The following is a 25,611-nucleotide window of genomic DNA, read 5'->3' on the forward strand; positions in this document are numbered from 1 at the left end:
TTTATAGGTATGACCTAGAAACTAAAGCAAAATTTTTGCAGTAGAAAAGTCCTGGTTTGCCACAGCCGACAAAATCACAGCAAAATTGATCGAATGTTAAGACAATGCTGCTCGCTTTTTCAATCATTTCAGTAATGTGTGCCACAAATATGGCCCTAAGGAGCAGACAGTCAACAAAGAATACTATAAAAGTGTTTATGCTTGACCATGCCGAAATGTAGTAATTATACACCTGGCAGTAGCCCTTTAAGGCACCTCATTAAAGTGCACCTATTCATTAAAGTTCAGGTGTTCAGCCAATAACAAATCACCTTTGTACCATTATAAAACTGCAAGTATCGATTATTCTCGGATATGCAATCGAAAGACAATTAGCGAAAAGTCACGGAGGCTGGAAATCCAATACTGTCGCAGAAGGTTATGTTCTGTTACTATAATAATTAGCGTTAATTGTAAATAATATCCAAATAAATTCAATTTGTCATCTCGTTTTTCAATTCTAAATCAATTTCCAGGTTATATCAAGACTAATGTTCATCTTATTCTCTATGTTATATCAAGGTCAATGACATTCGGCTTCGGAAAAAATCAATACTTTCGCGTCTGCGCACATCTCACAATTCAGGTCAGTTCGCTACTCACTTACATAACCATGACATGAATACTTTTAAATAATTTCAAGTTAGAAATATGGTCTAGCATAAAAAGTCGTATGAAACTTGCCTATAATGGTAATTAAGACACTCGTATGAAAATTATGAAACTTGTTTGCGCTCGTTTCATAAACAAACATACTTGCGTCTTAATTACTACCATTATAGGCTCGTTGCATAATGTACTATTTTGAATGGTTGCACAAAAATGTGCAGAAGAAAAAGCTAGCACTCTGGCAAGAAAAGAACTGGATCCTCCATCATGACAACGCATCAGCTCATCACTCATTCCCAATCACTGAATTTCTGGCCAAATTTCTAACCTTCCTCAACTCTCCTTTCTTCTGATAAATAGCTCCTGCCAATTTCTACCTATTTCCAAAATTCATTTGGATGTGTTTTTGTGTGTCTAAATATTTCGTATTGTTCTAGTGTGTTTAGTTTCTGGCTTTTTGGTTGAATATGTAGAATTTCCATGTCTGTGTTTTTGTCGCTGTAGGTGTGGTTGGTGAAATTCTCAACACACAACTCAATTTCAGAACACACACACTCTTTGACTCCATATTACACTACATAAACACACCCCCACAGGAAAAACAAACAAAAGGCGCGAAGACCAGCACTACCAGTTCTGAAGATAGCCAATAATAGGCTGAAACTAGTCAACCAGATACTATACCTAATATTTAACATGAGAAAGCGATACAATACATATTCCAAAGTGATATAGTGTTAAAAGTTGTGTAATCAAGATGTATATGACATAGTATACTGAAATCCAGGCAAATATGGAGAGGGTTCTTAAAACTCTGAAGAAGGACTTCCAGAAATGCTTCCAAAACATAGTTAGAATCAGTTAAAAGTTGTGTAACCAAGATGTATAAGACATAATATATTGAAGAAATCCAGGCAAATGTGGAGAGGATTCTTAAGACTCTGAAGAAGAACTTCCAGGAATGCTTCCGAAACATAGTTAGAATCAGTGTGTTCTGTCAGAAGAGGCCTACTTTGAAGGGAATTTATCATAATAGCCTGTAAGTACCGTCATTTGGAAATTAAAGTTCACTCTTGAAACTTTCCAATCAGACCACATAAACTGCTTCCTTTGTGTTTATCCTATATTTTAATACAAAAAACTAAGAAGATAATCATATTCTATAATTTTAAATAAATTGTCATTGTGTGTCAATTTCAAATAAATGCTCATTAATATTTTACTAAAATTATAATTAAATTTCACGTGCATAATTTCCTGATAAATTGATTTACAGCTGTTGAATATAAACAGAACCCACCCAATAATTTAGATAAAGACTGATTACATGCTCAAAGCTTTTTTGGTACCAAGGATGTTGATAGTATGCATTACATTGACTTTTTGTAGCTTTACAATACTTTCTTTTTCTGCATCGTATAGTGGGAAAATATGTAAAAACAACAGATGTTCGGAAAGGACAAACAAATCAACTTAATTTTCTGGATTATTTTAATAGGTGTGTTATGTTAATAACGTAAATTTTATTGATAAGCTAAAAATTTAGGTAAATTCGGCAGAATCAGTCAGTTTCAGAAATTTCCTTATAACTGCCAAATAAAAGGTACCGTAAAATGGGGTGAATAGGATCAGTGGGGGTGAATAGGATCAAAACTTTATTCTTGGTTATAAAGTTTGTTATAAACTGCAATTGAGTGGGAAGACAGTCATTGCTTACTAGAACAATAATAGTAACCAATGACTGTGATCCCGCTCAAGTACAGTTTATAACAAACTTTATAACCAAGAATAAAGTTTTGATCCTATTCACCCCCACTGATCCTATTCACCTCATTTTACGGTACTTAAGATTTGCTCCCATCTATCAGTAATTATGAGAATTCCGTCTATAACTTGAAATTAAGATGCCTGTAGTTGTGTACATCGCTGTGCTATTAATTGTACAATACTGTAATAACTAGGGCAAGTTAAAAAAAAAAAATTCACTTTTTAAATTACTATAAAGTTCTATTGAAACATTCAGTGTAATTCTGTTTGTATTTTACTATGCATTCGTAAAATAATAAGAGGATAAATTTTAGAAGAGGTTATGGAATTTTCCACGCTTTATAATGCTTATGCATGACTAGCAACAAAGGGAACACAAAAAGTTGCATTCAGGTGTGAAGAGGGTCAATATTTCCTATGTGTATTTTTTCCCCCCAATTTTTATTTTACATTATATATGGGGAAATAAAAACAACTCTATGGACAGAGGATGATATGCAGAAAGCTATCAAATCTTTTTGCAAGGATAGAGGACAGTGGCATGCAGCGGAATTATATTTTGGAAAGAATTTATTGTCAAGGAAATGAAAAGTGAATGGTATTACGAAGAATGTGTTGGAGCAGAAGGAGAAAAGAAGTCTGTTTGTGTAAAATGTTTCTTTCGTAAGTGATGTGTACAATTTTGAACTGATCCTATTTGACCAATTCTTTGATTTAATTCGTGCAATATGAGGAGGGCAAATTGGGTTGTGCAGTACAACTTTTATGCTGATTTTAAAAACTTTGAACATTATTTAAAAAATTAAATAATGATGTGTGTAAATAAAAGAGTAATGTTTGTGGGTATATTATAATAAAACCAATTTATATGCAAGATTTTTTTCACTTTTGATCCAATTCTGCCAACCTTACCCTATGCACTAACAGAAAATAATCACAAAAAAATCTGAACACCAGATTAAACTGTTGAAGACAAAGGAGATGTAATTATTTATATATTAAAATTATCTGTACAAACCCATGTCACAACTCTTGTTTTCAGATACATTTGAAAATCAATCACACAAACATACGCACACAAAGCACACTAAAAAAGATTTCAGTTTATTTTCAAAAACATGTCAGAAGTACTGTAATGTTAATATAATCACGCCCTTGTTTGCATTTATATTACATATAACGACTACTGTACATAAGACTTTTTTTCTTAACTTCTAACATCACAGGTTACTGATCCTGGTAGGAAATGCACTATACTCTTTAGCTACAGCAAGACAAGTTGATAGTTACAGGAGAAAAGAAGGCTGAACTGTTTAGTGATATCTGTACAACATAGCTTCACAAATTAGTCACAGCTGCGTATTCAATAATGCTATTTCACATTCAATCAAGAATCTGATAAAGCATTGGCATTAGACATTTTAAATTTACTCTAAGAAACAACATCAGCCTTTTAAACATTGTAATACCTTGTATGTGCATATGCAAGTCCAAGCGACCTGTATAAAACATTCTGAGAAATAATCGCTAAATTAACATATCCTGTACCCAATACTATGAACTATATTTTAGAACTCGTTTCTTGAAATTGTCAATGACTCATTTCTTGATATTGTCAATGGGATGCTACAATTTTTCTTGTCAAACAACCAGCTTTGTTTGTCTTGATTTATGGCATCAAACAACCAATTACATTTTGCATATTCTTCAATACTGATTTATGAACTTCCATCTTCCAGCCACTTAAAATTTGAAGAGAATCACTGCTTGACAAGTCTCAAATCACTGTAGTAGATATATACACAAGCACATAACTTATTTTATATTTCACCAACAATATCTTCAGCGTATATTAAAGTTCAGAATTCAAAGATCAAAATACAGGGACATATATACAATCTATAAATTAAGAAGAAAAGGCACATTCAGAAAACTTATGAACAACTATGTTAGAGCCATTCCTCACATTAAAAAAAACTTTAAGACTGAACTGAAACAATACTTGACTAGATACGATCAAATGGAACTCAATGGATTTCTGAAAAATTGTGGCAAAGTTTATCATGCACTGAAATGAAAAGTTGTATTGTCTTCAGAATCTAAAGATATTTAAATATAATTTTACATTACTGTATCTATTAAAGTAAAAATGTTCTATTTATCAGATTATATATTGCATATTTGTTTCAATTTCGTAATTTTACTGTTCGTGACATCTACACAAACATTTAGTCTAAACTGTTTCAAAGCTGCAAGTTCCCTGAATAAACAGCTTAAAAATATAATCCCATTATGTTACTTGTTTGTAAACAGGAAAAAAACTATGAAATTATAATTCTATAAACTAAGCCTATCTATTTTCCTCTTCCCACTTCTTAAATAATAAATTTAAGCAAAATGTACTTCAAACTAAGAAAATAATTCCTTAGGTTCGGATATAACTAACTAAATTAAATGTAATCCTGAAGCTATGTCGGTCAATTTTATTTACTAACGTGCCTAATGAATATTTTAAGCAACACAAAAAAGTAAGAATAATAAGCTCATAGACACAATATTTAGTTACAAGATGATTTTCATTCAATAAGGTCGCACATAATAAACCGAACAGCTCTAGAACATTAGTACTTCATGCTGAATAAATAAGTTCAAATTATGTTCAATCCAATGGCATTTTAGAGAGATAATGTTGGTAGATTTTTCGGGAAGTTTCCTCGTTTTCTTTGCATAATTCCAGAATTTTCTATTAATTATTATCTGCATCCTTGGTGCAATGTAAATCCATATCCAAATAGTGGATGCTCTCCTGATAATATCTAAGACAGCAAATTGAGATACAGTTTCAGCATATTACTTCTAGAGTAATAGTAGCATTTTATTTAATGACACTTTCAACTGCAGAGGTTATTCAGTGTCGAAATTCAACATGGGCAAGAAACAGATAACAAATTTTGCCTACAGCAAACTTTCCTTAAGTGCCCCAAACCTCTGACATGGGACTTACAGCTTTACTTCCTTCCTGCAGGAAGTCATGCTAAGTATTTTATTGTACCCTTTTACAATCCTCCTTCCTTGGCTAGTTTTGAGAGCCCATGAGCCTTGCATTCAACAGTCAGCAAGGTAACCACTAAACCACCGAGGACAACTTCTAGAGTAATGTTTGGGTCAATGACGATGATACCAAGCACTCATAATTACATCTGAATCCATAAAAAGACACTGAAGTATAAATGAATTCCAGGAACTTGAAACTATTTATAAAGAAAGCTGAAATATAATAAATGATAAGAGTTTTCATATAAATGTATGAATAAGAACTTAAATATGATATTATAAAAACTAATGCCAAGTTTGCTAGGAAAAATATAATTTCATTCACTATTTCACTGGTACACATAAGATTCTACATTTAAGATTAAAAAATTATGATTTTTCTATCATAGGACAGGATGTTCGAATATACAATATAAATTAATCACTCAAGAGAAGATCACTTAAAAAGAAACAAAGAAAAAATTAAGGACCGAAAAAGAGATCTAAGAAAACAATGTATTAAGAAAGTTTGAAATAACACTGTAACATGACGCACTGCATGCAACTTCATTTTATAATGTTTTTGAACTTCAGATGCTATTAGAATTGATGAGATAAAAAAATGATACTAGACAAATGGTGAAGTAACGTCAGCAAGACAAATAGGAGAAAATGAAAGTCCTATGGCTATTTTCTCCATCACCAAGTTCCAAAGTATATGGTTTTTATCAAGATACTATTCACTAGTTCACCTGAAGGGCCGAGAAACTAATAATATATAGTAAATTGAAATTTATAATAAAAGAATTTTAACAAGAAATACCAATCACAACACTAAAGCAACAGTCAAAAGTATGCTACTTACATTAAATAGTAGAATACAGTATATAATATTTAATACTGAAAGAGGAACTGTAGAAATTTCATATTCTGGGAAAGGAGAAATTTCTGGTCTTATATTTAAAAGACGAGAATTAATCTTGTTATGAAATATTCTCCAAACAATACGAAGCACATTATCTATTTTTGGTATGTAAATAAAACAACTTCTCATAACAAATGTATAATTTCTCAATGTATTTCCATGAAGACTTGAAATATTTTCGTATCATACTAGGTCACACAAGCAGTCTAAGCAGCCTCTCTAAAATACATTGGTCCTTTGATAATTAAGGATATAATTCTGTACAACTGTATAATTTACTATTCCCGATCATTTTTCAGAATCCATTTTCTCAAAATCATTATTCCTAAAGTCTGTTTTTCCTAACTGTATTTTTTCCCGAATCCCTTCTTCTGAAACATTTATTCCTAATGATCTGAACGGCAGAGAAAAATGTATTGGACATACAAGCAATTTTGAATAAAGGAATGTTCTGCAAGAGCCATCACTATCGGCAATGAGTGACTTATTCGAATGCTTAAGGGTGACTATCCTCTGAATAGAGAGGAGACAGAAGTAGAGCAAATAAAACAAAATATTAAGAGTTTAGTTCAAGGCCATCAGAAACTTCTTCAATCACAAATGTTGCATAATGTACTATAACGAGTTTCTTTTCAATGTCATAAACACAAAAGTTTTTGTCAGAATAGAAAAAAGTAAAGAAATCAATTCAAAGGAAAAGGAGACGTAATTAACTGCCAAACATTATTATTAACAGTTCTGTATTTGGAAGTAATGAGGTTCAGAAGAATGATTTTCGGAAAATTGAAAGTAGGATTACAGCCCATTGGAAAAATAGTCACTCGGAAAAAAGGATTACGAAAATATATGGAAAACGTAATTTACACCACCAAATAAACTTCATAGATTACTCTCATAGATTACTAACAGAATGCCTTATTAAGTAAGACTGTCCTTAATTTTATTATTTCCTGTGCTTTAATTTGATAAATGTAATCTATTTAAACTGTCAGGTGTTACATACCTACAATATTTTTAACTTTCACTTTCATATAAGTTATAAGGTAATTTCTTTTACAAAGTTATAATTGTTGCAATTATACAAGAATCTGTTAAGTCAAAATGCGTAACACTTGTACTGTCTTAATGAAGTTTAAAATGTATGAGCCCGCCATTTTGTTTCATTTGAATTAAAAATCTGCCTAACAATACTTTAACATTTTTTAACACTTGAACAAAATATTATTTTTTTAAATCATATTTCCTCTGCTGCTAAAAATCAAGTTCTCAACAATGATGCATAGGAACAACTTTTATATAAAGTAGTACAACAAGTACACATAATTTTCGGTCATACAAAACTTAATGTTAGCAGTCATTTTGAATATAAGCACTATCTGGAAAAAATATTACATACATAATGTTATGCAAAAGTAACTTAGATAGCTAACATTTTTTAAATTCGTAACAGGAATTCTACATGTAATTCCATAAATATGTAGTTAAATATAAACATTTTAAAACATGTCATAAAAACCATTCTTTGTTCTAAAAGTTACTGCCTTTATAGTACAAATAAAACAGACGCACAGAAGGAAAAGCAAGATTACACAGTTGGTTTTAACTAAAAAAAAAAATCATTATATTAATCAATTGAAACAATATCTGCAGAAAATACTGATGATAAAAGTCATATTATAATTTAATGCTTCATAAAAAAATACATCTCTTCAGTTTACACATTACATTATTTTCCCATTGAAGAATTAAGAAGTAATACGAGGTGTGATCATTAAATTCTGAGACCTGTCCCATAAATGGAAACAAAATTACCTGATTTAAATTTGGTTGCCATCTTCTTCAAAGTAGTCCCTTTTGGCAGCTATATACTGATCCCAACGTGTCTGCCATTTTTGGAATGCCTCCTGGAAGTCACATTCTTGAAGCCTGTCAAGAACCTTCTGCAATTTGTATTGGATCTCCTCCACCGTGACAAAACAGCGACCATTTAGCTTCAATTTCATTGTCGGAAACAAAAAAAGTAGCAGGGAGCCAAATCTGGTAAATACGGGGTGAGGAACAACAACCATCTTGTTATGGATGCAAAAGTGATGTGTTGCGAGAGCTGTATGAGCTGGTGCATTGTGATCATGGAGCATCCATTTGTTCTCTATCCAGAGTTGTGGTCGTTCATGTTCAAAATGGACGTGAGGATCATTTGAACCTCTTCAAATGACATGTTGACAATGTCAGCAATTTCTCTGATTGCGATGCATCAATCATAATGCACAGTTTGTCGAATTTTTTCGACATTTTCATTAGTGTTGCACATCTGTGGTCGACCTGGTGTCTTGTCGTCTTCCAGCAATGTTCTGGCATTTCTGCAATGCAAATGCCACTCAAGACATCTCACCTGACTCACTGCTTCATTCCCGTAGGCTTGCTTCAACATTCCATGGATTTCAATTGCCAATTTCCTGAAGAATTTGATGTTGGTTCTCTGTTCGAGTTTTGAGTCCATCATGATTTCGCAAATGCGCGGATGCACGTGCTAACAAAACCTTGTGTAATACAGGTCTCAATTAAGATAACACTTGAAACTTTGCCTCGCGTCTCTTCAAGGTCATCTAGCATCACTGCTGTGTACGCATATCAATCACGTGATCCCTTCACCCATAGCAGACACAGATCGAAATTTAATGATCACACCTCATATACAAATAAATCATAAAAAGGACAGCAAAAAGAAGAGAATGATATTTCATATAAAATTTTAAACAGGCATTTTTTCTTTGTAAGCTTTTATATTCACTAAGAAAATGTATGCATTTCAAATGATCAGAATTACTGAAGTATACTCAAAGATGAATTGAGGAATATTTAAGAATTATTTCGCAGGATTTCAATGGTATACATTCTGCAGAAAGCTGTCAAAAGTGGTACAACTTTGAAAATTCATATAACAATCTTAATGAACAGTAATGGATCTCATGTATTACTAGGTAAATATATAAAAATAAATTCGGAACTATATTTAGGTTTGAATTTTAACTTGTGAGATGAAATACCTCATTTTGTTGGTCCTGCAAATATCCATAACCATGAAGGGAGTAGTATTTTATGAACAGTCATGTTATATTTAATCTGAATACAAAGTGTATTGCTACAACAAAAAGCATTCTAAAATGAATTTATTCTTTGAATCTTTAAATCTATTCTCTTATGGCAGTGGTTGTCATGATACTGGTCATCACACTTTTAAGTAATAATCTTGCATTCATAAGAGATTAGATGTTCTTGCTTCATTTTTATTCATTCGAAAAACAAAAAGTCTCATTGAATGGTATTCTAACAGAGTTATGAGTTCATTACATAAAAAATCTGACTACACTGTCTTTTCCCCATGTAGCACTGTCCAATCACATGCCCTGAAAAAAGAAAAGAATGAACTTACTTCCAGCAGGATAAACGGTTTATTCGTCAATAATAATAATAATAATAATAATAATAATAATAATAATAATAATAATAATAATAATTTTAGACATTAAAACAAACATCCTTAGAATATGAATGATTGCAACTGAGAAGGTGTTGTTAAAAGAAAAGAGTTGTTTTAAAATTGATTGATATTTTCTGAAGTTTCTCATCTGTACATAACAATCAGAAAGAAACGAAACAAAAAGATCTTCTTGCCATGTTATTTGCCACACAAAATGAGGATTTTCTTCAAAACGAGTTATATCGGTTACCATGTTTTACAACCAGAAAAGATCATCAGAATCTTATAATCAGAGCATTAATTGCTATAGCAAACATCCTTCCCATCAAGTCTTGCAGGTAAGCCCTTTAGCTTGTGTGATAATTATGCAATTTTAAGCTATGATGTTCGAATAATTTATTAATAAGAGAAAATGAGTGACATAGATGACTATCTTTATGAGTGTTGTGAGGCAAACAAGAGATCAAGGAAAAACAGTAGTACACCCAGCATGAGATAACAAAGCCTGCTAAATACGGATAGTTAAAAGCATAATATGTTTCATTCATTATTACACAACACACTATGTTTTAATGCAAATCAAATCAAATTATTGTTTTTTTTTTTTTTGTAAGAAGCAAAGTGACCGTGATTAAGACAGATTTAATCTACAAACACCTAGAACTGTTGTTGTTTTCTAATGCCAGGCATTTGACAATAAAGTCATTTGACCTCTTGCACTCCAATATTTTTCAAAGATATTAGCATGACTAGCCACTGAAGCACAGATTTTGAGGTGTTCCGAATCCACTTCTCGGTTTGAGTTGCACAATGGGCAGTTAGGGGACTGATATATTCCAAATCTATGCAGGTGTTTGGCCAAACAATCATGGCCTGTTGCCAATCTAAATGCAGCTACAGACGATTTGCGTGGTAAATCGGGAATTAACTGTGGATTTTGATGCAGAGAGTTCCATTTTTTCCCTTGGGATTGAGTTATCAAATTTTGTTTGTTGAAGTCTAAGTATGTAGATTTAATAAATCTCTTCACAGAGTAATACGTAGATTTAGTAACAGGTCTGTAAGTAGCAGTGCTGCCCTTCTTTGCTAAAACATCCGCATTCTCGTTTCCCAGGATTCCACAATGGGATGGTATCCATTGGAATACAATTCTTTTATTGAGTGATAATAATTGAGAGAGCATTTTAGTTATTTCTGCTGTTTGAGATGAAGGTGTGTGTTTAGAGACGATTGATAGAATAGCTGCTTTGGAGTCTGACAATATAACTGCATTCCTAAATTTATTGATGTGGCATAGAAGATTCCTGAGACATTCATTTATTGCAATGATTTCACAATCAAAACTTGTTGTTCCAAGTCAATTAAAGGATGCCCCACCAACTATAGTCAGTTACATATGACTGTCAAAAAAATGGCAAGATTGGATGTATGCAAGAAGTTTTTCAAAAACAATGACAAGAAACACTGCTCTAAATTTAAAACCCGGAGAGCACACTGTAGAAAGAAAAGTTGGGGATTACAAATTTTCAAATTTTACACAAAAGAAGAGATTTGAGACTTCATAAAAAGCATGAGGTGTGAGAGGACAAAAAAAAAAAACTACTACTATTTTAGAAGAAAGTCAAAACGAATTTATTTCGATGTTAATTAAAAAAAAATTGTTCATTTAATGATGCTCATAACTGCTGAAGTTATATCAGCATCGCCGGTGTGCTGGAATTTTGTCCCGCAGGAGTTCTTTTACATGCCACCAAATCTAGTGACATGAACTTGTCGCATTTAAGCATACTGGGCCAGGATCGAACCCGCAACCTCGGGCACAGAAGGCCAGTGCTATACCAACTGCATCACTCAGGGCAACTGTTAATTCAAATATAAGTAGAAGTTAGTTTGAAATTTCGATATAATTCAAATATAACTAAGTTGTGGAAAATGTTCAATGATTCTCAGTCAGAGTTAGGAAATACAATTTCTAAAATAAAGTTATGCAGAATTTTTATAGCATTCAATATTTTTCATTTGCAAAATCTGTCATAACGGTCTATAATCTCTAAAACATATAGATCTAGGTCTACTTCTAAATTGAATCTAAACAAGATATAAGGACTAAATTAATTTCAAAACTGAATAATAATTTCAAACAAGACGAAGCAACGAATCAAATTATGGCTACCTCAACCTTTTGGTCACTTACTTACTTATTGGCTTTTAAGGAACCCGAAGGTTCATTGCCGCCCTCACATAAGCCCACCATTGGTCCCTATCCTGAGCAAGATTAATCCAGTCTCTACCATCATATCCCACTTCCCTCAAATCCATTTTAATATTATCTTCCCATCTACGTCCCGGCCTCCCCAAAGACCTTTTTCCCCTCTGGCCTCCCAACTAACACTCTATATGCATTTTTATGATGTCACAGCGCATTAAATAGTACTACTGGAAGACATTCACTCACTAAACATAAGGAAAAAAGTTTTGTGTAGTATAAGGGAAATATCAGCATTATTATTAAAGGGAAATATCAGCATTATTATTATTGTTATTATTATTATTATTATAATTATTATTTATTTATTTATTCTGGTAGTAGTTAAGGCCATCATTTCTTCCACACCACCAGAAATACAAATACAATAATAGAAATAAAAAGAAAAATAACACTATAAACAAAGTAAAGCCACACAAAAATATACACAGGTTGCAGTCACACAAACTTTATATGAGTGATTAAGTATCGTTCATATGAAAACAAATTACCATCAATCTGTTACATCATGTAATTCAAACAGAATTATGTTATTCTTGACTCATTCAAAAACGGTAAATTAAAATCTTTAAACTGATGTAAAACACAAGCTTCCACTGAAAATTCTGATTTGGATAACAACATTTTTAAATTCTATCTTCTCAAGAATCCAAATTATCTGTGACTGCTTACGTATATGTGTAAGTCTCATTCTTCATTTGGATAATATAACCATTCAAGTTACCTGTGGCTGCTTAAAGTATACACCTTATTCTTCTTCATGCCTTTCTAAGAGTTCATTGTTTGAATTTTGTGTTAATGGAAGCTTGCACCGACTGACACTGTATTACTTCATGAAAACTACAAGATACTGTTGCTATACTCTTCCACTATGTCGACTTGACTTTTCCAATGATTCTGACGAATGACCAGAACTCAAGGCTGATCCTGTACAACAAAATTAATATATTCATTAATAACAACATATTTACAGTAATTTTTTAACAGTTTTTAGAAGTTGATTTTCAACATTTATAACCAAAGAAATATTATACTTATTTTTTGTTATGTTTTCATTGTGAATTCACAAAATGTGTTAACAAATAGTATACGAAAAATAAAATAGAGCTAATATAATATATAAATACACGCACGCACACACACACACACACCACATATCTAAGGTGTGCAATAAAAAGGGCTTAAGTAAAAAATTAATGGTTCTCAGTTATGACCTCCATTTGATTACAAAAATGTACTTCGTCAGATGGTATAAAGAACATGTCTATTCTGTTCCATAATGATGTAGAGCATCAGAGTACCAGCCCATCATACTGGCAATGGTCTTCAATTCAAACTTTGCTTTTGCTTTACTGAAAACTTGCAATTTATGTCTTATGCCCATTTTACCATAGCTATACATTACAACGTATATGTTTGGCAAATCTAGTTACTGACTTATATTGCAAATTACTTGGCAAAAACCTTGAAATTACAATAAATAATGGGAGTCAACAGTAACATCTCAGTACGATGTTTTTAACTTTCAACATATATTCAATAAAAAAAAGCTTCATATTTGGTGGACTTTGAAAGAAGTAAATATAAAATTAAACAAGACATTGGAAATATCTACTGCTTAGAATTCATGAAAATTTATTAAAATACTACAGAAAATAAGGAATTCTACAGTTCATACTAAGCATTTTATATATATTATACACAAGAAAAGAGTTTTGTACGTACGGTAGGGTAAACTGTATAGTGATTGACCACTTAAGTTAATGAATAATAAAACAATGAAATAGCGGAAAACAGTGGTAACTTACTAAGAGAATTTTTAAGGCATTGGGTCAAGTGAAGATTCAGAAACAAATCAAAATCAATAAGTAAAAGAAAAAATAAAATTTTAATGCAAAGGTAAATTAAATAAACACAACAAGTCCACTTTTATAGTTATTGACGCGTCTACTGCACAGTTATTGACCACACACTTATTAGTGATTGACCGTCTACTGCACAGTTATTGACCACACACTTATTAGTGATTGACCGTCTACTGCACAGTTATTGAATACTTACTTATTAGTGATTGAACACATTTTCACAGTTTTCACTTTTTTTTTTGTCTGTTTCGTTTCTCTTGTTCTGATCTTTCTCATTAAGAACTATTCGCCACCGGCAGTGTAGCTCTGTCGGCTAAGGCGTTTCCCTACCGATTCGGAGTTTCGTTCGGGGCGGGTTCAATTCCCGCTTGGGCTGATTACCTGGTTGGGTTTTTTCCGAGGTTTTGTCCAACCGTAAGGTAATGTCAGGTAATCTATAGCGAATCCTCGGCCTCATCTCGCGATCATCAATTCTATCGACGTTCATACAGCGTCGTTAAATAACCAAGTTAAAAAAATAAAAAAAGAACTCTTCTTGCTGCCTTATTCACTTCCTTTCTTCTCTTGCCTTTTCTTCCATTTTTCTCTTTTGTGCCTTATCTCAAGCAAGTGTGTGTCATTTCTCTGATGTTATTACAAATGGCTTCACCCAGCACTGGGCGAGGACCAAAGGACACTTTTCCTTCAACGGGATATTTGTTTCTGGATACTAAGATTGCTTATAGGACATCAAACTTCTTGGCAGCTTCATATAAACCAATTCCACTGTGGACAGGTTCTTCTATAGCGTTTCGTAAAGCTTCCTCTGTATAATGCACTTTACCTGCCTTAGGCATTATAATATAGCATCAGTCCTGTAAAAATCCCTATCATTTAACTGATAACATATATAGAATTGGAGCAAATTTGTCGTTATTCTAACAAATAATTTATAAACGACCAATCACTGTAGTTTGCGGACATTCACTTTATAGTGATTGACCACGGGGCATTTTTATGTCATATACAAACTTTTTCAAAAGAATATTCTGTGGACGGAAACCTTATACCTTTTCTCACACTATGAGTGTAAAAACGAGCACCAGAATTTATGTATTCTTTGCAGAATAAATAAATTATTGTGTGCATTATTCTTAGCATTTACTCTAGTTACTTACACTTGTTTATGTTCAGTTGCATTTCCAATCGATTTCAGTCCTCTCAGACAACAGACACTAACTCAGTGGGATGAACAGGGACAATTAACCACAAATAAGGGTTGTTACTAGAGGTATATGCAGCAAAAAGTGAAATCACGATCGTAGTTTATTCACAATATACTTGAAAAAAGGAAGCGGTCAATCACCGTATACTGGTCAATAACTGCCTAGTTTACCCTACTACAGTGTTTGCACTATGACTAGGAAATTCACGAAATCAAATATAAATTGAAGATCTATTAATGCTAGTAACTTAATAAATACTTGCATTATACAACTTCAAAATTACCAGTTTTATGGTGTCTTTATTTACTGTATTTCTAATTGATATGTTGTTTAATCATGCTAACTACATATCTAGTTCAATGGAGATAAAATTGGTTACAAATTCTCTATTAAGCAGTTACCTATTTTAGCATTTTGCTGATGTCAAGATAGTTTGCTATTATAACTACTTGGGTCAATATCCAAATCTTTAACATGATGTAAAAACTTAACCTCATTTTTATGATTCACCTCCACTAGCTTCCAGTGAACTCCAAAACTGACGAATCTTTGAAAATTTCTTCCACCCTTCATGCAACACAATTTAAACACAATTAAAATTAAGTTAAGTAATAAAGGTGCTGTAACAAAATCTATACTTTCAATTTTAAGATTTTAAAGATTAATTATTTCACACCCTTCATTCTGCATAATCTCCCAAACTCATTACGTCCTTCTTATTCTAATATCTGAATTTACAACACACTTGTAATACAAAGAGTGAAAACTGATTCCTCCACGTGGTACCTCAGAATGACAATTAACTCCCACTAACAAGCAGTGGACCAAACATTAACAGATGTTAATCTCCTAACTTTGTGTAAGTTCAGTACCAATATACCAGGTGAGTAAAGTGTACGAAACACTGCTTATAATTTTCCCATTTTTAATTCTATGGAGAAAAAAACTCTACATATATACAAATGCTATAGGGAATGAAAAAAGGAATATTTTGGAAATGTTTTTCATTTATGAAGAGCATGCTAGGGAGTTTATTTTATTTAACGGCATCATGTACTTATTCTTCCATTTTTGGATTCTTCATATCTTAAACCATACAAAATCTTATTTTATCATTTATAAACTGTATTTTGTAAAAATTAATCCAAAGTCTGCTTATTCTTCATAGTGATATACTGAAGCATTTCTCTGTGTTATGTACAGACACAGAAACAAAATTCAGGTAGCCCAAATTTTGCTTCTGGGTCTAAATACAAGTTATACAATGGGATCATAAATTTGAGGCAATTTTTTTTTTAAATAATATTTTATAAGTGGTAAAAAAAACATGATTTTGTACGTTTTGAGACCTGAAGAAAGCAAAACTGTAAAATAAAAAGACAACATGTGCCATTAAAAAACACTCATTGGCACATACTTCATAAATTAAACAGAGTTTTCGAAAACATGTTAAGATACTACTTTTTCACGTCCTATAACTGCACTAACACACCATTAAAAAATGCTACGGTTAACAACAACAAAATAGGAAAAAAAGACTGTTAAAACCAACCAAGTTGAAAACACAAACAAGTTTCCTGTCCAAAGTCACGGAAATAAAAACAGAATTCAATCTCCCTAAATCTAAAGAAAACATTTTAAGCAGAGAAAACCCTCTAACCTTCCAACCAATTAATATTCAGCTAGATTTAGAAGAACCAGTTACAGAATCTGAAACTTCCAAACCTGTACTAAAAGCACTAGCATTAGAAACTGTGAACAATAGATACCCACCAGAAGAATGGTTACATATCTACACAAATGGGTCTATTATCGATAACAACTCAGGATCAGAAATTAAGTGTACGTTATTCTCATTTTAGTAACCAGCAGGATACCATACAACAAATTTTGATGCGGAAATAACGGCTATTCATATTTCACTTCAACACCTATTATACAGAATAGATAAATTTCAAAATGCTGTCATACTCTCTGATTCTAAAGGAGCATTATACTCAATAAATTCATATAAAATGATGTCAATCCAAATTAAAGAATGTCACAAAATGATTAAACAACTATGGAAAAGAATTCAATTGCAATGGATACCTGCACAATGCGGAATTGCTGGAAATGAAACTGCTGATTTTCTTGCCAAAAAAAGGCTCCAATTTAATTCAGAATACAAATAAAAGCCTACCTTTTCAATCCATGAAGACTAATTAAAAACAAATATAAAATCAAGCAAAACCAAGCACTATGTAATAAAGCCAAAGATAAAAAATGGAACATTTTAATAAAAAAAAAAAAACAGAAATTAGTCCAGAAATCCCACGTAAAACTGCAGTAGCAAAATTCAGACTGCTTACAGAACATGATTATTTGGCCAAACACTTGCATAAAATAGGAATTCACACGAATCCTAATTGTCCTCTATGCCACAAAGAAGAAGAAATGACTGCAGAACATCTACAAATCTGTGAAGTTCCACCTGTTGGATCCACCATAGAGAAATATTGGAGAGCAAGAGCGCTAATTGCTTCGTTGCCAAAGCCTAGCATTGGACAATAACAACAACGTCCTATAACTTTTCTATATGTAATTTCTACATAAAATTATAAAAATAGGGAAGCTACAAGCAGTGTCCCATATACTTTTTACTTATTTGGTAAAAATCATAAACAAAAATTCAACAACTAGTTTTTTTTAGAATTGCAAACAAACCCCCAAACAGTATTTTCCATTCTCACATACTTAAGATAAACATTTGGACTAAGTCACAAACCAGGCACTTAGCAATTAATTCAATATATATCGGAATTGAAAAATAAAGAGGCACAGGCAGCATTCGAAGTACATATTGAGATATGATATCCCTCCAAAAGTGCAGAAGCAGATACACGGACTTAAACCTCAGTAAGAATATTTCAGTCAAAGACTACGGTATCAGTATTCATTTCATTCATTCATAGTGTTCTAAGGGCAGGTCTTTCACTACAAACCAAGCATTCTCCAATCTTTTCCATTTTCTGCCTTCCTCTTTGTCTCCTCATATGATCCATTTATATCTTAATGTAGTCTATTATTTGATATCTTCTTCTGCCCCAACTCTTCTCCCATTCACCATTCCTTCCAGTGCATCCAGTATCAGTATCTCACATAAAAATCTTTAAAATGAAACTCACTGAATCAAAACAAAAATCCGAGGCATCAATAGCGAAATTGTATGCATATAAGAATCCTCACTATCCATTATTGGTAATTTCAAAATTGTCAATCACAGCAGAGAGACTACACAAAGTGGTGGTGCAGCTACTTCTGTTCATCAATCTCAACACATTTTAAATCAAATAAAAACAATAGTTGCAAACAATTACAGACATTTGGAATAAGATGTAACCTGTTCAATTCCAAATCCTCTGCTTTTCTGGACTTTTCTAATGGCATATTCTAGAGCAAAGTTAAGCAGTAAAGGTGGTAGTGCATCTCGTTGCTTCAGCCTGCAGTGAATTGGAAAAGCATCAGATAGAAGCTGGCCTATATGGACTCAGCTGTATGTTTCACCAAGATATATTTTAATTAATCAAACTGGTTACTCTCTTAACAGAGTCATATGCCTTTTTGAAATCTATGACTAACCGATATTTTAAAAATTATGGTTTATTTAAGATGCTCGCAACTGCTGAGGTTATATCAGTGTCACTGGTGTACCAGAATTTTGTCCCGCAGGAGTTCTTTTATATACCAATAAATCTACTGACATGAGCCTGTCGCATTTAAGCACACTTAAATGCCATCGACCTGGGCCGAGATCGAACCTGCAACCTTGAGCACGGAAGGCTGACTGCGCTATCTGATCAATAGTCGATCTATTATGCCTAAAACCACATTGATGATCCTGCATAATTTCATCTACATATGGAGTTAATCTTCTGAAAAGAATATTGGACAAAATTTTGTACGACATCAATAAAAGTGATATTCTTTGAAAGTTACTACAGTTAGTATTTTCCTTCTTAGAGATAGGTACAATTATGGACTTCTTTCATTGTTCTGGTACAATTTCCTTTTCCCATATAGCAAGTACAATCTTATAAATTTCACTATATAATGCATTTCCACCCTCTTATATTAATTCTGCTGAAATTTAATTGATACCCGAAGACTTGTAATTTTTCAGATTTTCTACTGCAATTTCGACTTCAGAAAGTGTAAGTTAAAGTATAAATGACTCAGTAGTATTTGATTTTGATGCAATGACAGAAATACTATGGAAACACAAAATTGTATACAAATTTACAGTAGAATTTCCATCTAAATTACATGCACAATTGGGAGTGCTACTAATGACACACAAGTCATTTGAAAATAAAGTAGTTGGTTATAAATTTTGGAGTGATAGAATATTAGAAACAAGAATGAATATGTTAATAGGAAAGCATAATAGCAGTCACCTATAGATGGAAAAGATGAAAAAGTGCAATGCTTCTTTAAAGCTCTTCAAAACGTTGTAGACAGTATACCAAAAAATGATTATTTAGTTGTTATGAGAGATTGAAACTCTTATAATAGGTAATAATAAAATAACATTTGATGTTGGGCCATGTGGTGAAGAAAAAATTAAGCAAAACTGGAGAAAAATTAATAGATTTTGTGACATACAATAATCTCAGGATAATGAATACCTTCTTTATTTATAAAAATTCAAATAAATATACATGGTCTGCACAAGGACAAACCTCATTAATAGATTACATTATAACTAATATAAAATTAGTAGAAACTGTACTGGATGTTCAGAAGTTTTGAGAGTGAATCAAACCATTACTTAGTTGTTGCTCCTGCATGTTTCCGACTAAAATGATACAACAGATGGTAAAACAATGGAAGAATGGAAATTTCTACAAAGCATAAGCTTTAAGTCAAAATGGACAAAAGTCATGGAATCAGGAACTGGAATAAAGAACTGGGCAAAATTATAGAAGAAAAACGAATAGCTTATAAACACTTTGTGAACATAAAGTAAAATGAAGATGAGATAAATTATAAACACAAAGAGCTTTAGCCAAAAGAGAAGTTAGAAAATGTCACAGAAACAACTGGTATAAGTTCAGATTCAGAAACTGATTTAACAAGACCTAATCCTAAAACTTATAATATCTTAATTTTATTTTTTTATTTTGATGTTAAAGAGACAGCCAAAATTGAAATAATCAACAGAACTATTCGGATAAAATATTTTGAGCAATTATGGAAGAATGAGACATAACTTGATAATTGTCCAATTTCAAATAATGATCATCACGAACACTTTATCATAGATTATGATCTAAAGTAATGAAAGAATAACAGAGCTCGAGGCTGTGACAAGATTAATATGAAACTTTATAAGTATGCCAGCAGTGGATTCAAAGCACGACATTACATATCAGAATTTTCGATGAAGAAAGTTCCTTGATATTTTGACATAAGGATTTCATAATACCAGTCTTTAAAATAAGAGATAGGAATGACTGAAAATTATAGAGGTACCTAGTATTTTTAATTTGGAATATAAAAGGTAGAAAGGTAGAACTGGAGATGTAGATTTAGACTAGAAGAAACTAAAAACTGCAGTCTATGTTGCTACGATAGAAAGTCTAGGAACCCAAAAGAGACATAAGCCAAAGAAATTGAAAATATGGAATGAAGAGTTACAGAAAGCAATCACATTAAAGAAATGGCTTAGTATAAAACATCAAGAATATATAAATTATAAATACAAAGAGCACAGGTGCACAGACTAGAGCAGCAAAAGGGAAACATGGAGCTAGTTCGTTAGTCAACAGGAAAGAGATATAACTGGTGTCCAGTGTTATACGAGGGTCACTCCAAAAGTAATGCACAATAATTTTTTAAATTTATTTTTTTATTCTACACCTTTGCAATTTATGGAGGTCATAGATACATCCTTCCCGCTTGTATTAAAATTTAATTTAAGTCCACGTTTCTATTATAATGTATGTAATACGTCTAAACTCCCTCAATAACATATTTTTCATTATTTTTTTTTTCATCAGATACAAAAAGAAAACCATACTGACTTTTATTAAATTTTTTAGCAAACTAATACTCCCTTTAATGTATAATGGCTACATTCACTAAAATGTGTTCTCAATGCAGAAAGTATCATAAAATTCATTCAGTATTTGCAGTTCTAAATATATGATCGTGCAAAAATAATATACAATACACTCTACTTCGTCTCGTCTTTCATCCTGTAATAAAGCTTCCTTCAAGAGAAGGAAGACAAGAGGTGATGACAAGTTTGAAATCTGGGAGGGATTTGTCCCACAAGTAGTGATATTCGAGTATAATTAATAAAATTATCCTGTTTATGTGTAAGTGTATTCTCTAAGTGTGCATGGGCAACAAAGACGACTTGATGAAGCAGTATCTGCTAGGTGGAGATTTTTCCTAATTTTTTCGGCAATGGAGGCCTGGCCTAGTTGCCTCATAAGTGGTGTCTTCTTGGTATCATTTGTTAGGTACAGACTGTCTTCGAACAGTTGACTGAACAACAATCCTATAATATTATATTTAATATTTAAAAATTAATTGTAAGTCAGTTATTTTAACATTATGTAGACAAATATAGCATAATAAAATAAAAATATTAAGTCCAAAACATTGATTATTGGTTGAGCTGTAGTGACACAAACTGCGTGAATCCATAAGGGTTAATGAAAACAATTAATAGGCCTATTTATGTTTATTGAAACAACTCTTCTATACTAGCTAATATAAAAGTTCCTAGAGTATTTCATAGGAATAAAATATGAATGAGATTAGTTTTGACATTCATTCATTCATTCATTCATTCATTCATTTTATTCCATAGATCTTACATGAGCAATGAAGCTTTAAGATGTGGAACATGTCAACATTTTACAATATTACAATTACAATTTTTACAAATTTTTATAGTTTTACAATTTAGTAATTTTCTACAATTTTTACAATTTTGTACAATTTTTTTACAAAAAATGACTATTAAATGTAGGCTTATATCTTTGCTTTCAAGAATGAAACCTTTCCTAAACTCAGAAAATTATTAACTTTGAACTATTAAACCTTAGTAAGATGTTAATGGCACAAAATTCATATAGGTAGGTTCTCTAAAAATACATTTCTGTACTAAGAAATGCTACGATATTCTGAAGGACTGATACAAGGCAATAAAGATGCGAATATGAAATTATTCCTTATGTAGAAAGGCCGTATGTAGGCTAGAATTTTTTTTCTTAAGATATGTTATAGATGTGAATAACTTACCATTTTCATTTAATTCCAATTGGATTGCATCTCATATTGCCCTTTTTCCTTACTTATTTGTAATCCTCTAGAATAAATCATATAAAACTGGATGTTTCCTTGCAATTTCTCACAGAATGCCATTATAAAATTTGTGGCAGCAGTGAAAAAAACTGCGCAGATGGCGAATCTAAATTTCAACACTGCAGATTCACAGACATCCAGCAATACTTTCCGTACACATTAGACTTGGAACAGATCACTGGTCTAAACCGAAGAAGAAGAAGAAGAAGAAGAAGAAGAAGAAGAAGAAGAAGAAGAAGAAGAAGAAGAAGAAGAAGATCATCCTCACAAGAAAATGGAAAAGAATATAACATAGAAATTCAATCAAATTATATCTACTACTGTTTGCAGATGTGATATTATTGGCAGATTTTGAAGATGGCCTACAATGCTGTTTTTTTTTTTTCAATTACAATAATTCATTTCTGAGAAATATAAGATGAATATTTCAATTGATAATACTAAAGTAATGGGCTTCATCAGAAAAAAATCATGTCAGTGACAAAATTTGCCTTTATAATAAACTTGTAGAACAAGTCTCATGTTTTAAATATTTATGTTATCATTATTTAAACTATGAACAGGAAAACGGTATTTATACAGAATTGAATTGTTTTAATTATGCAAAGAATTTTTTTAAATATTAATAAAATAATAATAATAATAATAATAATAATAATAATAATAATAATAATAATAATAATAATAATAATAATAGATTTATTTTAGCTGGCAGAGTTAAGGCCGTAAGGCCTTCACTTCCACTCAACCAGCAAAAAGTAAAATGGCAGGTACTTGACTGTTCGTCATTCACCCATATGAAGCCAGTTGTGTAGACCAATTTATCAACAGTCACTGCCCAGGGTATGCCATAGGAGGCTGGTCTATGCTACACCAGAGAAGAGCTGAGATGATGGAGATTTGTTGGGATGCCATAGGGGAACCAGAACTCCCTGAGAAAACTCGTGTTACCTGGACCACAGACTTGCTCAACACAAGTTATAAATTGGATATGCCAGGGATTGAACCCAGGCCCACAAGTCCAGTACTCTAACTACTAGAACACTGTGAAGACCTGAATACTATTAATAACCTTTTCAACCTTCTCTTCACTAAAACCATACGAGAATCAAAGCTATAGGCAAGACCTATTCTCGTTATGGAAATGAAGCTTGTACCATACATAAATGCAACAAACATCGATGAAATGAAATTTTTAAGGACTGCGGGCTATACTAAATTATACAAGGAAAAAAACCCAGATATTTTGAACGAATTAAAAATTGATTCTGTTTTAGAGAAAATTAAAAATTAGACAGAAAAGGAAATCTCATGTACTCAGAATGCCACCTACAAGAACACCACACCAAATAATAAACTACTTCTTTTGAACCACTGAAACAATGTGCAATGGAGTGATGAAGTGAGACTGTGGCCACTAGGCCTAATACATGATAGGAAGAATAAGAAAAAGAAGAGTAATACAAAGAAGTGCAGTGGAAATACATTTACGATTTACCTACAGAAAAAATAACTAAGTTCTAAAATTTTTGTTTGAAGAAGTTTTCAACTGAAGGCATATCTGTGCAAGCAATTTTATATATAATACAGAGTGAACCTTAAGTACTGCCATTAATTTCAGAGGGTTATTCTCAAACAAAAAAGTTCAGTACATTTTTGCTCGTTTTGCTTCCTTTTCGAGATAAAAATTCTAGAATAACTCTTCTTGGGTTCTCAGCCAGGTGAATTGGAAGCAACTATCCAACTCACCTGGCTGAGAACCCGAGAAGAATTATTTTACATCAAATGTCAAGAAAGCCTCAAGTCATACGAGATAAAAATTGTTTTATATAAAACATTTCAAATTTCTGCATATATAAAGGGCAGAACTAAAATTCTTTCAATAATTTATCATCATAATACACTGCTCACTTAAATTCACTGAGCATATTGAGGATTTAATCAATGGCTTTCCAAAAACACACTATGAAATGTAAAAATGGGCAAAATTGTATTAAACTTTTTTGTTTGAAATATCTCAAAGAATAACCCCCCCGAAATTAACATCATTACTTACGGTTCAACCTGTGTGTCTAGATATATATATATATATATATATATGCTCTATTTCCATAAAAGTGAAGGTTGCCTGAAGAAGTTTCCAATTAAACATACAAATGTACGATTTCAAACAAATGTTTTTGGAGATATGCTCTCAGTGGTTTTCACACTTGTCGGCACTGCGACCCCCTTTCCATAGATCAGTATTTTCGCGGACCCCTTAAAAGTCATCATTAGAATTATGGGTGGGTTAGATTTTGGGGTTAACATTAAATGAATATGAATAGTGACATTTGTTATATTTTCCAAAATTGAATCAATATTAACGATATATTAGAATCAAAACTCAATAATGTAATACTGTCCTGAAAAAAGTAGATGGCTTTCATTAATATAACATTACAACAGAGTTGATATTAAAAAATGTAAAGCAAAACATGACTACTTTCAATACATTTATTGTATAATATTCTTGTATTGATAAAAAAATCAAATGTATTTTTACAAGTTTTTCCCTACTTCAGTGAGAATGATGGATCTTTGAGCTTAAAATGACTTTAATCCTAAGTCTGTTGCGCATTACTTCGATTTCTTTTAAAAGTTTTGATACACGAAAGAGTAGAAAATATCTCCTTATACAATTAAGTCATGGGGAAACAGCATTAGATGTTTCAAGGCTCTAAGAGTTCTTTTTGCTATGCATGTAATTTCAGCCAAAAATAAAAAAGCTGACATTCCTTTAAATGCCTTTCCAAGTAGTGTCACATGATAACTCAACAATCTCTTCTTCCTCCTCTTTGGTGAGATTGTAAGTCTGTTGATGAAGGAATTTAAATCATATATTGTTAGAATTAGAACTGGATAATAGTATCTGAGTTTATCTTCATCCCTATTATGATGATGTTTAAACCAACAATCCATCATAAACAAATCTTAACAAAATGTTTGTGGTTTAAATTTAGTCTCACACTGTTTAATAACTTTAACAACATACAAAGGCTGTCAACACCAATCTATCCAAT

General features: G+C 31.9%; 1 protein-coding gene across 3 annotated transcripts in view; it reads right to left on the minus strand.

Moving 5' to 3' along the window:
- Positions 1-3,373: 3,373 nt before the first annotated feature.
- The window catches only part of LOC138715348 (transport and Golgi organization protein 1-like), a 134,602-nt gene continuing 112,364 nt past the window's right edge, over positions 3,374-25,611 (minus strand). For all 3 annotated transcript variants that reach the window (XM_069848171.1, XM_069848170.1, XM_069848169.1), the window contains 2 exons: positions 12,845-13,047; positions 3,374-9,780 (listed from right to left, as the gene is read on the minus strand). In XM_069848171.1, the coding sequence (XP_069704272.1) occupies positions 12,977-13,047 (71 nt within the window). In that variant the 3' untranslated portion in view covers positions 3,374-9,780; positions 12,845-12,976. The remainder of the gene's footprint in view (positions 9,781-12,844; positions 13,048-25,611) is intronic.

Source organism: Periplaneta americana, chromosome 15, assembly GCF_040183065.1.
Source record: "Periplaneta americana isolate PAMFEO1 chromosome 15, P.americana_PAMFEO1_priV1, whole genome shotgun sequence".
NCBI classification, from domain to species: Eukaryota; Metazoa; Arthropoda; class Insecta; order Blattodea; family Blattidae; genus Periplaneta; species Periplaneta americana.